Here is a 17,730-nt window from a genome sequence, read left to right on the forward strand (position 1 = left end):
AATAAAGCAAAAAATACCCCTATAGGAGCCAGCATAAAACCCCAGCCATAACGTACATAAACAGCAAAGTCTGGGCAATCCATCTTTTTCATGTTTTTGTAGTTTTCCAGATCAGCCATCGCCTGGACCCAGATGACATACATCACGACTACCAGCGAAAACAAGACACCTGGAAAAGAAACACCAGGTTTTAACTCAGAGTGTGAAACAAATACAGGGTGCATTTACCTAGAAACTCATCAATGCTTGAGGCCCCATCTGCAAGGGACAGTCAGCCACGACTGGATATTTTTTGCCTTTGGCTTCCTCTAACAAGCACTATCTACATCTTGCTTCTGATTTGCACTGATAAGGCATACTTCCTCGACAAAGGATATATCTGGTTTTGGTAGGCAGACTGGAAAACAGGTTCATTTAGGGACAAAATTCTGGCACGTATTTACTGTTTTGAATTCAGGAACCAAGGTAAAAGAGGTGGGACAACCTGGGAAGAAAAAAACCAAACATCTACTCATGCTTCCCAAACCCTGACATTGTTTCTATCACAGTCTTTTGGATGAGATATGAAAAGGTGAAAGGGGTAGGAAATCCTTCTCTCTCTACATTTTCTTTTTTTTTTTTTTTTTAAATGAGAAGGGCTTTGTTTGGAATATACTACCTTCGGAGTATTCTACTCAAACATTTTGTAGACAAATTCAGATGTATTTAATTCAAAATCCTCCACATTAGAAACTAAGATCCTGGTATAGGAACAAAATCCAACAATAATGAAATAATAGATATCAAGCAGATTATTAGTATTAACCTCAGATTGGATACAACAGTTTCTTGGAATTAATTCACCACATAATTCACATCATTTTCCCAACCACTCCTCTGAAAGGCCTTTGGATTGTTTACAGACAATAGCAATGGGAGCACTTGTCCTTACAAACTTTGTTAATCTCTTTGTTACTATACACCAGAAGAAGATATAATAAAGTGCTTTCCAAAGTATCGGTTCCATTTCTAATATTTCATTTCACTTTAGAGGAATGTGGACACTTGAGAAATGGAAGCCTGCAGCACAGATGCTCCAGCAGATCTGCTGGAAAACTGAGGGCATGTCTGAATTTTTTGCATGCTCCAGCCTGTACCCACTTGCTCCCTGAACTCCAGCTGTCACAGTGCAGTTACAGCAGAAGGATTATCTATTCCAACATTAAAATATTTGGGCAAAATCACCCATCATGTTTTTATTCCAGGATGTTTAGATGCCTCATTAAAGCCACAAGCCAGTGCACAGTCCTGGGAACATTTATTGCCAAATTTGAGTCTTTGGGCTGTAGAGCTGCGGAGTATAGGTCAAAGGTATTTGTGGTCTCTTCCAGATCCTCCTAAATATTTGAAGTGCAACCTTGAACAAATGGGGCACTTGTGGCAAAACCCACAAATGCACTTTGTAAGCAAACGTGGAGAGATATTTGCTTCCAGACCCACCTGCCCCGGTAACCTTTCATGGTTACCTTTCTCTCCATCTCCACTCTGAGATACTGCCTCCTCACTATCTCCTTTCTCTGACCTTCCTACTCACTCACCAGGCAGCAGACACTCCTTCATTTGCTTCAGGCAAAATGAGACAGGTTAGCTGCAGCAGTTTAAATTGGTGATCTGGTGACATTCTTGTTGGCGCTCTATGGTCAAAATGTAATAGCCTTACATTCTGGATATCCTGAACATTGACAGGTGAGAGCTCACAATTCAATGCTTGTGAACATTACTTTTCAAAGCCCACCAAAATGTGAGCTGAAGTAGTTAACCGGAGGCATAATCAAAACGCCACTGAAAATCCCAAAGGATCTGCAATTTTTATGAGGCTGAAAGAAAGTAGAAAAACTAAATAAAAAAGGAGGCAGCCACATTTCCTGTCTATGAAATATACTTCCAGGATGATTAAACTTTTTTGCTAGGGCTCAAATTCCTAGCGGAGTTTGAAAAAAGCCAACACTCAGTTCTAAAAGGCATAAATTCAATTTTGAAAGTATTTTACTTAAGTAAAACTCAATTTTTATGGAATTTATGTATTAAGCATAAAACTGGTGAAACAATCAGTAAGAAGGATCACCTTAGGGCCAGACATAAAAAATGCAAAATTAAATTGAAGGCTCTCCAAATATAAGTCAAAATGAGCAGAAGATTCCTGTAACAGAGCATCTAATGATAACAGATAATGTAGGCAACACAGGGAAATTAGAATCAAACACAGCTAGCAACTTTTGATGCAAAAAGTAAAAAGATCCAGGGCCAAATTCATAAATGGAGTTATTAGAGACAATTAGAGACCTTGGACAACGGAGTTTGTTCAAGGTTTCAAAACTTCAACCAAAAAAAACCATATAGCCCTAAGATTTGAAAAGATACCTTAATAATATGGAAAAATCCATATGAATGTTGGAATTTACCTCTTCAGATGGCTGTGCTTGTGCATTTTCAAATGTCTGTAGTCTTTTACTTATTCTTTATGTCGAGGCAAACTTAGTCCAAAACAATAATAATTACAAAAAGTAGGGATGTGTATTACCTGACTATAGAAGCAGGTAAGTGTAACCAGGCCTTGCACATCTGGAATGACCTCCAGCACCCCGGGCAGATACAAAGCTAAGTAGCCCAGTTAGTCAGAAGCATCTGCCATCAAAACAAGACTCCGTCAGAGGTGTTCTAATCTCAAAATGGACACCCCTTGCTCTTTGGGCAGTCTGAAGCAACATCTTCTAAGTGGTTAAACTAGAGTCAACACCATGTAGGTGTAAAGTAGCAACCAGTGTTCCCAGTGGTAAAACAACTTCAGGGAAGCTAAAATCCATCCGGTGATTTCACAGCAAGCTGTTAATACCTGTGTGTGGCAAATTGTTGGGTATGGAAATTTGCAGAAGAAATGTATGTCAAGCAGAGATAAATGTCCTTCTTTAAAACAGAAGAAAAAGAAAGGAAGAATATGTAAACCCTCTTAGTTAATTAAGGCACTAAAGGACTATTTAAGGGTTCTCACTATCTGCTAATGGAGGCTAATTAGTAGGTATAGTGCTTAGTGTGTTCAAGAAATGTCTTGAACAGTAGAATCAGGCTAAGTAAAAACTGACAATGTCCTGTTGCCTCCAACAGCATTTCATTCATTAGTACTCTTTTGTCTAATTTTCACAGAGTTATGATTTCAAGGGAGTTAAGCACTTAGACAGGAGTTTACTAAATATATATTTATTCTGGGAAATATGTTCCTGTAGTCTTGCACTGACTATTTATTGTGAATGGCATGAACTCTCATAGCCAAGCTCCAAGGCAAAATTACTGACTTTGAAAAAACCCCCCACCATTTAATGAAGCAAATATTTTTAGGAACAATGTGTGCTGTGATGTATTTCCACATTTTCAGCATTTAGAACTCCTGCATAGTGTGCGGGTGTCCGTTTGCCCTTGCCTTTTAGAGAATATAAAACAAAACAGCAGTTGCATGAATCAGGAATGATGGGTGAAATTATTCCTAGAACATGAAATATGTTTGGAAGAGATTAAGACAAATAAATACTTCCCTCCTCCTCTATTTTCTTGCTTTTTTCCTTTCTGCATTTTTTTTAAGAATGCACATGTTTGACACACAGCTCTGTGCAGTGTGATAAGACGTGGACTTCTCTGAGGTCACTCTTCTCTGTCTTTTGCATTTATTCTTTTGAATTTCTTTCAAACAAATACTTTTGCATATTGCAGAGGAGAAAGAATACAGAACCTTTAGAAATGTCTGTGAATTCAAGAAGCAGTTTGCTGGCCTTTAGTACTTATTCTTCCCACGCAGAAATGCCTTTCACTTGTCAATGGTGAATGGCTGTTTATGTCATGAATCTTTTACTATGAAGACACGAGGACAACAGGTGCTGGAAAGAATGATGTGAGCTTTTTACTTGTGCCTAGAAGTTTAGAACTCTTTATCTGACTTGAGGAAAACTTGTACATTTGTGCATTTTTTTTTAATTGTATTTTTTCTGTCCTTGTCCTTATTACAGATTGTACCAGCTACCTTGGCCTTTTGTGAACTTTATTTTAAAAATATGGTTGACATTCCACTCTGAAGTACATGCAGAGGATCCCACTTAAGAGTTACGGGAGCTGGCACATATCTACGAAGACAGATTTTTGTCCTCATCTAGGAGCTAGATTTAAAATATCAGGTTTTTTTCATTCGTTTGGCAGGAAGCAGAAGTCATACTTCTAATCTTGCTTCTTCACAAGTGTGTGATTCTGTAATGCTCTCTGCATATCCTGAGGGCTTGCTTGTTTGACATCAGTATAAGGGGACAATTTTCATCTTCACCCAGACAGAAACAGGCCCAAGGTAATTATGGGCTTTATTGAACGCCTCTCTAAGTAATTGTTTTATGGCAGCTTTTCCTTTCTTCCTATGACCTTTGAAGCAACTACAAGGCTCCTTACAGACTGCACTGCTATGCTAGATGTTGTTAGCTGTGGTTTAAAATGGCCATGAAATGTCAAAGTTTAGTATCATAGGAGGTATATAGAAGGTGAGTAGGACATTGAAGACCAAAAGCTTCAGGAGAAGAGACTTCAGCCTGTTCAGGGAATGGTAGGCAGGATCTGACAGGAGGGTGCCCTGAAGGACAAAGGATGCATTGAAGGGCAAAAGGGCCAAGAAGAACTGGTTCTTCCTTACAAGCAACTTCCTTAAAGCATAAAAATGATCCCTCTCAGTACGTAAGATTCAAGCAGATCTAGCAGAAGTGAAAGTTAACCTCATAAAGAGTTGTATTAGCAAGAACAGAGTCATCGGGTTTGAAAATACGATCATTTCCCTTTATTCAGTACTTGCAATATCCTATCTGGAAAACTGTGTTCAGTTTGAGGCCCCCTGATGAAAGAGAGATACTCATAAACTGAGGTGATGACCACAAAGATGGTTAGGGGGATGGAGGACAAGAAGATGCTGACTGAGCTGGGGAGTTTTAATCTAGGGAAGAAAACAGTCTTTATCTTTCTAAATGGAATTGTAGAGAAGATGGAGATAGACTTAGGATCAACCCACATACTGCAAGGATGAGACGCAATGGTCACAAGCTGCAGCAAAGACAATCTCAGGTGGATACAATGAGAAAATAATTTTCACAATGAAGTCAATCAAAGTGGGACAAATGCCCAAAGATGCTGTGGAACATCAGTTATAGAAGATTTTTAAAACTTGACTGGATAAGGCCCTGAGCAGTCTAACTCTGAAACCAGCCCTGCTTTGAATGGGAGATCAGACTCAGCTGCCACAAGAGGTCCTTTCCCACCTGAATTTATTCTGTGTCACCCAAGATCTCTGTTTATGCTCCTTCCATACGTCCCTCCAAAAGACAAGTCTATCTATCTTAGCACTGATAAGCTGAAGTGTTCCTCTGAGTGTGTATTTCATACCATTGACAATAAAAACTTTAAGCAGTTGGTTCATACAAAACACTTAGCTTTCAGACGACAGAACAGTTGGCATGATCCCAATTCCCAATAATATCTTCAGCTGCTTTTTGAACCCTAAGATGGCATGGTAGACCATGCTACTGGCTTGGACTCTTCAGTTGAGGCAGAGCTTCTATCTGCTACCTACTTTGTCAGTTAAGGTTTCAAAGGGGTACAGATACTTCAGGACAGTAACAGTATTAAAATAGCTTCATCTAGCATTTTTTTCTTTAAAGATATGTAAGTAGGAAAATGACCAATATTCCTATCTTCTTCCAAACTTCCATAGGACAATCAATTTGTCTGCCTTCTTTCTCAGAAACCTACCACTCTCTCCAGTATAACAGCTACTTGAACTTTGTGGTAAGACAGCATACAGGCCCTTTCAAAACAATGTACACAATTCCTTTTTTTCTTCAAATCAATATGCTGGTTTCTGTCTTACAAGAACTCTAACTTCACCTATGATCTAAGTCACATTACATCTTTTCATTTTCCCACTAGGTCTGTGTTTAAATAGATGCACGCCCTGGGTGCATCCTGATCACATGTTGGTATGGGTGGTAAATATGCATCACATCTCATCTCTCTTCCCTTCCATGCCCCGTTTTCCTTTGGGGGACAGTAAATAAACAGACTCTCTAGTGCTGAAGTATGTGGATAGAAGAAGGCGCCAGGGCAGGAGGGAACACAGTAGAGCACATCACCCTGTCTTCTAGAGGCAGGCTAAAACAGTTCTCTTCTGCATCAAGCCTTACCTTATTTTGCTCTGCTCCCAAGTTATCCCAGGTTTAAGATGTTAACTACTGTGAGGAATTCATATTGAGATAGAAAGAAAGAGTAATTCCATGGCTGTCATACCTTTGGGCTGAAGAATCCCTCTTATTCTCCATTTAAAACAATGACCACTCATCAGTAACATCACAGGAAACAAGAGTTGTTGCCCAAGACATCCCACAGGACATAGCTTTAACTACTGACAATGCAAAGTATTCATAAGCTCTTCTTATGTCAGAACAGTGACTCTTACCAGCATAATTTTAATTCACTATATAATTAAACCCTCACTTGGACTACAGGAGTACTTGTGAGAAGAGCTGAGAGCAATAAACTTCTTTTAAAACATTTTTGTTGGTGATCTGAAGTGTTGAATAGGATAATGATATTTAGAGTAAGTGTCTTCCCCAAGCAGCTCTGACCTACTGGTGGGACTGGGAGTAGGTCAGGAACCGTGTCCCCCTATCCAAGCCTAAATGTCTTGTGCAAATTGCATGGCTTCAGGGTCCTATATTCTGCTGCCACCACTACCTTTTGGCAAACCATAGCAGGATTTTGCTAAGTATCTTTTCTTTTCAACAACAATGGTAATAGTAAAAATAACACAGATCTTCTCTAAAGCCCTGATTGAGAATAGTCCTGAAGTTGAAAGATACTACATAAAGAGAGAGTAAAAATCAGGATTTCCCTTGCAGAACATCTGCTCTATAGGGACAAAGGATAAGAGGAGCAAAGAGGCAAGCCCAAGGTCGCACATTGGGATAATAAAGCTCACTGAACTTCACACGGCTAACAAAATAGTCTCTCTAGATTCCCTCAGTAAAGGAAAGAGAGGTCTAGGGTTCCTCCATAGTGCATTCATATGATCCAATTAGGCATCTCTTTCAAAATGAAATCAATCCCCAGCTGGGGGAACTTCTTAAATACCTATTCTTTCTACTGCCAATGAATGCTATTGCCTCGTGCAAGCCTCCTAGGAAAGTCAAGGGATACTAGCACAGACTTAGGGATCTAACTTTTCCGTGCCAAAATGAGGGTAGATGAACTGACCTGGAGAACACACGTGTCACTTCACACCTCTGCCCATTGGTTCCTCATGTCTTTCAAGTGCACTTTTCCTCTCTAACAGTATCTGCTACTTTCTACTGACAGTTGAGATTTATTATAGATTACAAATGCAGGACTCACATGCGCTCTTACCCTTCATATTAGTGACAAAATACATTGAAATATCTTAGGCTTTCCATCAGACTGTGAATATTTTTAAATGTCTTTTAGAAGTGTGGAGGAGTAATTCTCAAGGGATCAAATCCAAGTATGCAGGATTTTTTTTTCAGCAAAAATATTATAAAATACTTCCCACACTTCACTGAGGGTCCTTTAAAAGAGAATAATAATCACTAGCTGCATATGAAGAGCTGCAAGGTGAAGTGGATAAGCAAGGTCAGCAGGTCAGTAACAGAAGTAGAAAGAGAGCCCAGGACTTTCGGTTCTGACCTGAGTAGCTCTACCCTGTAACACAATACTGCTCTCACTGGGCTGCCTCTCACTAGGCTTTATACCAAGGAGAACAGTGACTGAGCACATAATATCATTTATATCATACACAACTTAGCTTACACATCAGTGTGCCATCTCCCCACTTTTCAAGGTTGACTGAACAGCGTCGCACAGAGCTGTCCATATCAACTGAATCCTGGGAGGGTGCATCCTCCATAGAATGTGTGGGTTATGAGGAATGAGTGAATTCACTTATTTGTAATTTTTCATTTACAGAGTTTAGAGTTCCCACTTACTCATATGTGACAGCTATTTTGTGTACTCCAATCACATCCAAAACATTTCTTATACATTGGTCATGTGAGTGTGCTTTGTCTTCCAGTTTCTTTAGAGCCCATTCTAATCATCTTTTGTATCACTGATAAAAAAAACACCAAAACCCTCTTCTTAGATAAAGCCCTTCAGAATTCTATAAGGCCACATTCCTAAATATTTCTCCTGCTAAAAAAGTAGATTGAAATTGCAGTGTAATTCCATAATGTGTCCTGGAATTTTTTTTATCTTAATCCAGAAGTACCTTTTAGAATAGCTTCATGACTATTGGAAAGAATTGTCTCCAAGGCAAGCATTCCACAAGACAAAGCATAAAAGTATATGCTTTTTCTTTCTTCTAACCATGACTAATAAAATTCTTGATCAAGGAAAATGCAATCAATACACATCTTTTCTATTCTTTAACTGACTGAGCAAACAGTATACCCACCAGCAACGATGAAAAAGCCTCCTCCCGCTTTGTACAGAATGTGGCTGGCAAAAGGAGCTGCACAAATGATGAAGAAACTAGCCATCACAATAGTGAGCACTCCCAGGAGCATAAGAACTGTCCAGAAACCTCGATAAACTAGAGAAAGGGAAGAAGGAAAGAAAGAATACAACACTTTTTAGAACTTAAACAAGTGACATACTTGGCTAACAAAGATTTTTCTTTTTCCCTTCTCTTTTCACTTGACTTATCATATGAAACATTAATTCTACTGTGCATACACATTCTATATCATATGGACCAAATTAGGTTTGAACACCAGCCCTTATCTGATGATCATGGAAAATAGGTTGTAATTTAACATGAATGAAATCCATGTGCTTAATATTTAGCAGTGACTTGTAAGACAGCAACTTGACTGAATTTATGCTTTTTTAGGAAATTGTAGGCAAAAGCTGTAGCAATGATCCTTTTGCATGAATGACTGGACTGACAGAAAACTATGGTTTTACCAAAACTATCTGGGGGAAGCAGAGACCTGGAACATCTTGGCATTCTTAGTGTTCAGACCATGTCACCAATAGCAATCTGTAAGGTCCCTACAATTTACAACTGGATAATTCTCTTTATATATAGTCATATTCAATAGACAGAAATCCACAGCACGATGGGAGAGAAACTCAAAAAATGTAAACAGTTTCTGAAAAGCAGTTAAACCAGCCTATTCCTGTTCTGAAGCTCTTTGTATTTTATTAAATTTAAAATGTGATGTTTCAGAAGCCCGTGTTAGACAGCGCCAAGCAGTGCTGAATTAATGGATGCAGCTGGTGATAAATGAGCCGAGAGTTTTTGACATATTCTGGCCAAAAGAGTCTTTCTAACAATTATTTTTTTTTGCTGGTTAATTGCACATCCATTTAACAAAGTCATCATTTTACAAATGCTACAAGAGTGACATAAATTTCTCCCATGAATTTAAAAATTGGTACATTAACACAACCCATTAGTAAAATTATGAGTTGCAAAAATCTCCATCATCAGATCTGAAATTCTTGAAGCACTGACAATTCACTCAGTGAAAAACATTTCCACCCAACTGAGGGAAAGCATACAAGCCAGCTGGCAAGTCAGGAAAAGTGAGTCACAAAAGAAACTGCCACTTATCATTTGACAGCACCTACTTACTGTTATGGCAAAACACAACCAAGCAACTATTATACTGGTTCATACCCTGAAAGTTTCAAATTCATACAGCTTGTTAGAGCCAGCTATTCTGGAATAATTTGGGTTTGCTCTCATCTGAAATCTGAAGGTGCACTAAACATTATCAGCTTGTGCTTCCCACTAATGTGGGGAAAAAAACCCTGTAGTTTTTAATGACCAACTTAACTCATGTTAAAGTATACACCATCTTGCTTCTATCAGCCTTGTAAATGTAATAGCTAGATCATGTTCACCACATTAGCCACACTTTTTGAATAACATCCTTTTTAATCCAAGCAAACATTAGAGACATAATTTTCCAGCACACTGATTTGGGCATAGGAAGGATGAACGTGTCTGAAAGTAGCTGGCAGAAGGGTTACAAATATATTTTGGTTAATATCCTACACAAGTCTTCTTTCCACATAAACAAAAAAATATGGAAATAGTACATAAGAATTAAGGCTGTGGATGAGCAAAGCAGTGAGGTGTGTGTTCTGCTTTAAGTACTCCACCTCTTACGGGATTTAGGCACCTTTTTAAAGTTAAACGCACAGTTGAATGATTCACTTAATGCAAATGGACAGTGAATGGAGACCTAGAAAGGTAAATCTCTCAAGTCTTTCGGTCTTAGGTCTCTGAAGTAATTTCATATTATTTTACCCATGGGGCTACTTTGCTAAGCTTCATCGCAGTCCCCAAGTCCATGGGACATTACTTCCTCATTTAAAACCTAATACTGCTAAATCAGTCTATAACCACCCAACTCTTTTACATGGATGGCCCAAGGTACTTCAAAGTCATGCTACATAATAGCTCACATTGGCCAAAACGGACCTTGAAAAAGCTTTATTCGATATCATTATAGTCAGTCACCTAAGTCATAGAGCACTGTTTCTATTTTCTGAATGAATGAGGACACAAGATTCTCCAGCGTTACAAAATCAGTATCCAATCTCATTATCTGCCTTCAAACAGGAAGCTTTAAAGTCTGTTTTTAGTGAATTTTTACTAGAAAAGCTTGGTTTGTTCAAATATTCCTGGAGATGGAACACAAAAGGAGTACAAATGTAACTGATAAAAATTTGTTTAAACCTCTTGGTAAGTATAGAAGAGAAAAGCTGTTTCTTTGCTCCAACAGCATACCTATTTTATACATTAGACATGAAATACTGATTTGACCTAGCTATCACCTGAAATAATATTCCATTCTATTTCTCCATAAATAATTATTTACTCTAGAGAAACATGGATAAATTCTGATGAGTCTAATACCTGTTTATCCAGGTAACTCCATCATAAAACATCAATGAGCGAAGAGTATAGCTGGCAAGTAAAAAGTCTGCAGTGTTCCGAATCTGAGTTTTCAAGCAAAAGATTACCCCCTCTAATTTGCAAGACAGTAAGTCATTTGGACCACTTGTGGCACACATCTGAGGAAACATTCTAAGAGTATTTAGACTTTTTCTTTAGCATGGGAGTTAAAAAGCAACTATTTCTCTGCAAAGAAGGCCTCATTTTGTACGCAGACCATTTTTGGTCAGACCACATTCCCCAAATTCTCTGCCTAGATGGGCAAGATCGGTTCCTACAGGGCTAATCATTCAGAATTACAACAGAGCCCAGCTGTTGTTAGCTTAGTTGGCAGCTATAGATGAACACAAAAGAGTTCATTGAAATTAAACCTTCCTAGGTATGAACTTACTCTTCAAGTCAGATTTTGCTGCTCTGAGATTGAGGTGAACCATGTAACAGAAGATGCTGCTTTGAATTATGCTTCTTTATATCCCATGAAAAGGGCTGATACTGTGATCCCAGAAGGCTTTTTCAAGAAATAATGGTTCAGTGTACCTATACGAAGTGTAAACATAAGTTTGCAACATATGAAGTCTCACTGAGGCAGTTGATAAGATAGCCCATTGTGGTAGGTCAGCAAAGATCTCCTTTTTAGGAGAAGTTTGCTTTAAACTATCCTATAGCATTTGTATTCCCTACCATGTGATGTTCAGCAGCATCCTCATTGGTTGAAAGTTTTCACGCCACCGTCGCCTTAAAAGTCACGCGACTGTGCTGCGAGCTCAGTTGCCTCCCGTGCTCTTGGCCACCGCGGAGTCTGCCTGCCTGCCTGTGAGCCGTGCCGTTGCCGTGCCATGCCCGCCTGCTTGCCTGCCTGCTTGCTGGTTTCTCCCGGAGCTGCTGCCGCCGCGTTTCAACAGAGCCGCGCCGCGGGGATGGACCCCTCGCGCCGCTGCCGCCGCTTCCTCAGCAAAGCACCGCTGCCGCAAGAGACCAGCCTGGGGATCGGAGCCCCACCTCGTCGTGACTGAGGAGACGTGCCCAAGAGCAAGGCCCCCCTGCCGCAAGAGACCAGCCTGGGGATCGGAGCCCCACCTCGTCGTGACTGAGGAGCCGTGCCCGAAAAAACGACTGAGCCGTTTTTGCCAGAAAAGTTGCCGCGCTGCCTTGGCACGCCGCATCGGAGCCCGCATTGGAGCCCCGCCGAGTTGGGTCCAGACTGCCTGCACACCGGAGAGCCGTTTGCTTTTGCTTTGCTTCATTCCGCGACAGAGACTGGTAGGACTTTGTGCCAATCCCACTCTATCTTGTGCTGCCGGGTAATTCGTAACTGCGCGGGTCTCTGTGCGCTGCTCATGCGGCAGAACCACGTGGCCGCCGTCATCTCGGATCGCTGCCGCGGTCCGTGTTTGCTTTCGGTTTAACCCTCGCCTTCCCAAACCCCTCAATACCTCACTGTTTTCTTTTGTATTTAATATATATCTGTTTGTAGTGTTATTAAAGTTTGTTTCAGTTTTCCAAAAAGCATTTTAGAGGTCTCACAAGATCTTTTCTCCCTTCCCCTATTTCTGCTGGAATAGGGGAGGGTATTATCATCATCGGACCTTGGTTTTTACCTCAGCCGAACTGGTGACATTGTCAAATGTACTTTAAAACCAAATGATACTGAGGTTTTAGGGAGGTTGAGGTATTCATGATACTAGTCCTGTACTTGAGCTGATGTCACTTTTCATGGCCTGGTCTGTCTTTGTCTTTAGTCCAATGCTCTCCCACTTCCTAGTGCTCATGCATGTGTCCCTTCTTTCCTACCCCATGCCCCACACCTGGCCAAAGCAAGTTTTGTCTCTTCATTAAAATATCAGGTACGCTCTTTGCATTGTGCAAATATGAGTCAGCATAATGAACAGAATGATTGAGGGAAGGGAGAACCTATAGTGCAACAGTGTGGGTAGAAATCACAATCTCAATACGCCCATTTGAAAGCCTGACCCTAAATGTTACTACTGACTTCAGGACTGCTATTCAATATGTTTTTTCTACAGAAAGTCATGCACATTTGTGAAGATATTAACTTTTATCGAATCATTGAATAGTTTGGGTTGGAAGGGACATTTAAAAGTTTGTCTAGTTTACCCCTCCTGCAATGAGCAAGGGCATCTTCAAAAAGATCATTTTGCTCAGAGCCCTGTCCAACTTCACCTTATGCAATATCTAGCCGAAGAATGCAAGGAATCTTCCTCTTCTTTTTCCTCCATGCATTATCCTTTATTATATTTTTTTAAATGTTATCATGTAAGCAGATTTGTGTTTGTTTTTATGGTAAAAAAAATTAGAATACTTTCATTTTGTTTGCACTTTGTATGAGCTATTATTATTAAAAAAAACAACCACAAAACCTTGACAAAAAGCTTTTCATAATTTCATGCCCCGTTTGGCAAGTTAGAGCAATAGAAATTCAAGATAGGAAAAAGTAAATTTCCCTACTTTACAAGCAATTTCCATATTTTAGGAACAATTTCAATTGCTAGTTTTAAATATACATTTAATCAATATATGATAGTTCTTGTAAATTAATTGAGCAAGAAATTGTTCTTCCTCTTATATTCCAGTCAGTTTCTTCCAAATCTACCATTTCTTTCCACCTAACCCTGAGTAGCTTTTGAACATGCATTCACCGTAGGTCAGGTTCTGCATTTGGCTTTAAGCCTCTGCCTCTTTATTGAAACTCTCCTATGTGTAGGGAGGGTGTTGAGTTTAATCTTTTCTACGGGCACACCACCATTATCAGAAGGGTTAATTTATTACTCTAAAAGTGCAAGTAAATTTAGCCTATCAATATTTTTAGTCTGAATTACTACAAGGATTCATAGCATTAAATGTGAAATACGTGGATGCTTTGGAACAGATGCTTTGTTTCTCTGTTTGATGAGAAAGCCCTTTTCGTTTACAGTTTTCTTGAGTTTTCTTAAATGGCCAATTATACTGAATATATATATATATATACAGCCTAGCACACATTAAGAAATTCACAAAATTCTGTGCTGTTGTCCTGTCTTGAACACAGTTCAATTTGGCCCCTATCATATTCTTATGATCTTTCTGTGCAAAGTAGCCAAACATTTTTCCTCCTAGGGTAAGATTAATCTGCTCTAGTTTAGGCATTAAAAAAAAAAAAAAAATTAAAACTCTCTATCTAATCCACTCTATTCTTCCTTTATAGCCATTGAAGAGAAATGGGCACCTCAAGGGAATGATTCATCTCATCACAGGATCAGTATCTAGGATAGGTCAGATGGATTGCCCTTTGGAGGTTACAATTTCTTTCCAGTGACTATCAAGGGAACTTAGGGTGACTGGTTCAGTCTTATATCTGTAACTTTTAGATGTCTGAAGTTAAGTGACATAAGCTGTTCTTCCTTATCATAACATTTTCTGAGGGCATGAATAATTAATTCCCTTCAGAAAATATTACCTTGAAGACACCAGTGTTTTGACTGAGACCCAAAATGTTAAAGACAATTCAGTGTACATATATTTGGAATATAATATGCTGGTCTGGCAGAATCTTGGGAGCTTTGATGAAGCAAGCAGACTGAGCACTGGTGCTCACAGGAGCATTGCCTGTGCTTTTGAACACATGGAACCAGGATTTTATACAGAAAAAATAAAGTTTTAAAATGTATTATTGGAATTAATCTCACTTAACTTTAGAAATCTACAGCCGAGACATCTACATGAGATGTACCCTTTTCTAATCAAGGGACAGAAATAAGACCTTTCAAGGTGCAATACTTCTGACCTATTTTAGACCCTTACTTTAAAATGAATGATGGTCTGAAAGTCTCTGTTTTTCTCCACTGATTCTAAAGCAAGACTACCTGAGGTGATTACCTCAGGTGCAGATACCAAATGTATTTCTCTGTTATTCACAGGTGGACCAGGAGGAAAAATGGCTTCAAGTGGCCAAAAAGTTGTGCTGTAAATGTGAATTCTCAAAACAGTTTGATGACCCTCAGCGTTTTAGTGTTGCATAATGCTAATGTGTGGCTGTGACATCATTTAGCAGCTCTGACATTGTACGAATATTTATGGCTCAAGTATGACATTGATTGATGATAAAGTCAATTTCAGCTGTGTAGAGACAATTATTCCACACACTGTTACCTATGATATCATTTTTTTAAAAAAGAGCTTAGAAAATCGACAACAATGACATGCTGAGAACATTTTGTTAACACCTCAGGATTTTCAATATAGCAGCACATCTTCATGAATGCTTTTATTTATAAACTGATTTTTACATTTTTTTACAGTCTGCTCTGCCATTTTGCAGACTGAAAATACTTTCTCTATGAAAGTTGTTTTTTTTTTTTCCAGTGCTGTATGCTTCTCCTTCTTCTCTCTGGATTATATATATTTCTTCTTCCTAAACTTGAGAAACATATTGCTTTTATTGTTTTAAAACCCTTCATCAAGCTGAAAAGGATGAAAACATTGCCACAGTACTAGTTTTTATTGTTTACATGGAGCTCATGTCATGTATAAATATATTTATGAAAAAAAAAGATGTTTTCTTCTTTTATCTGTCATAAGGATATTGCTTTGTAAGCCTATAAGAAATTTTGCCTTCCATTTCCAGATCTCTTTCCTTTTAGTTCTGTATAACTTTCCCACAACCAACTGCCCAGTCTCTTCAGGTCACCTTATAGTCTTCTCCTTCACAAAGCCTTTATTCCTACATTTTTGTTAGCCATCAACATTTATAATCATGTCTGTATTTGTATGTGTGCTAGGAAAACTGAGAAAAATAAGTGATAAATAAAGCAGTAATTTTATTTTTTTGCAGTGGGACTTACATACCTTTTTTGTGTTTGAATATATTATTTTTCTTTTGCAAAGCTGAGGAGTGCCAAGCTGCCTTGTCTTTCAGACTATACGAAGTGCTGCGTAAAGGCTCTAGCGACGCAATAAATAACAATAAAGCGACACTAAGAGAGAATATGGTCTGGGATCACTGGTGAGGTCCAATGTCATTCACTAAATGAAAGTGAGAAAGAATCTGTTGGAGAGGCTGATATATGACAGCCCAACCTTTCTCCACCTTACTAATTTTTAGGCAAAAAAATGTCAAGAGGCAAGAAAAGATTTTCAATGATATAAAACAACGTGGAAAGAATTATATCAGCCACTGAGTGATTCTCATTTTTACTTTCTCCTTGTTATTTATATCGCTCCATTGGTGCTTTACAGACAAGTTACAAAAAATTACATGACCAGTGACCTGTGGATAATACAATCAAATCTTTTCTTATTTTCGCTAGGAAGAGCATTAGGCCACTGGGTTGAATGAGATTGAAGGATGGGAGTGACATTTTTTTATCTGTTTGGATTTATTATTTTTTTGTATGCCTGAAGATTAAGAAACTACTGATGTGGTGCAAACCAGGAAGAGTGAGCACCCAAAAAAAGCCTGCCATATGTGGAAATGTGTCCCAAAAGCACAGAAATCACCACTTGTTTACCTGATGCCTTCGTTTTGAATTGTGAGGTTTCATAGGCGCCCGCATATGGACAGGAGTAGTGGCCTCTGGGGAGTGAGGTGACCAGCACTCACCTGTGCCTCATCATGACCCGGGCTGGTGGCAGATGGACACCTCAGGTGATCCTGGCCCCAAGCCATGCTCACAGCGTTCCTGAAGAAAATCCAGGGTATGAGCGTTCTCTGGAGTGTAGTAACTGCGGATACTTCCACTGAAATGCAGGACCGGAGGAAAGGTCCCTCTTCAGCAGTACTGGGCCAGGTAGCTCCCAGTTCAAACAACTTGCAGTTTAGGGAGGAAATGAGAAACCTCATGCCATTTTGTTTTTCTGCTTAGTATTTAAACCCATGCAATGAGGGAAGAGCCACAGCAGCTCACCTTCACACAAATGTTTCTCACTGTTGCACCTTCACAGTGTACAAAAAGATGTGAGATTCTTGGGACCAGATGGAGACAATTCAGGAAACGGGCCTTTGCAGATGAGTGGGTGGGACACGTGGCTCGTAAAAAGAGACTTTCATATGAGTCCTTGTGCTCTGACATTTTGACACTGCACGCTAACTGGATTAGAAAACCAGGAACAAACTGACAATGACCGGAACCCAATCTCTTCCACATCTGTGACGATTTGAAAATGGTGCCGGCCGGGTGGTCAGCTTTTGTTCTTCCCTTCTCCTTTCTCCCAAAGCGTGTGAAAGAGTTCCCGCGCGTCTTGGGAAGGGAAGCAATATTCAGACACGCCTCCGCGAATAAGCGCATAAAAAGGGATATTTCGAGACACACCCTCTGGGCAAACCGCGGCACTTTTGAATTCAGATGAGCCATGGCACTTTGGAATTTCCACCCATGGGACTGAGAGAACTTTTCATTGGAGAGAGAAAAGAACATGGGCAGTTACCTCAATGCCCCTGGAGCAGTAAAAAGACTCCTTCTGCAAAGCAGGCAGAACTTTCCGCTTTGCTGATTACCAGTGGGGTGGCTTTGGGCTGAGTTCAACCCGGCAAGGGGTAAAACCAGCTATACACCCCCAGATCCTGCACAGAGGGGACAGATACCAATGGCAAAGGGACGCGTGAGCTATTTCCAGATGCTTGGCAGAGAGCTCTGCAGATGCGGGGAACCCACAGGCATTTCCTAAAGGCCCGGTCAGTATCCCGCAGTGCAGATGGGAAG

The 17,730-nt window shown here is 39.7% G+C and overlaps 1 protein-coding gene across 1 annotated transcript in view; it reads right to left on the reverse strand.

The window, feature by feature from the left end:
* The window catches only part of LOC104493582 (transmembrane protein 182-like), an 11,809-nt gene extending 168 nt beyond the window's left edge, over positions 1-11,641 (reverse strand). The window contains exons 1-3 of the mRNA XM_010136293.1: positions 11,617-11,641; positions 8,519-8,656; positions 3-169 (exon numbers count right to left, since the gene is read on the reverse strand). Coding sequence (XP_010134595.1) covers positions 3-169; positions 8,519-8,656; positions 11,617-11,641 — 330 coding nt within the window. The remainder of the gene's footprint in view (positions 1-2; positions 170-8,518; positions 8,657-11,616) is intronic.
* Between the last annotated feature and the right edge of the window lie 6,089 nt (positions 11,642-17,730).

Source organism: Buceros rhinoceros, unplaced genomic scaffold (genome assembly GCF_000710305.1).
Source record: "Buceros rhinoceros silvestris isolate BGI_N320 unplaced genomic scaffold, ASM71030v1 scaffold6935, whole genome shotgun sequence".
Lineage (NCBI taxonomy): Eukaryota > Metazoa > Chordata > Aves > Bucerotiformes > Bucerotidae > Buceros > Buceros rhinoceros.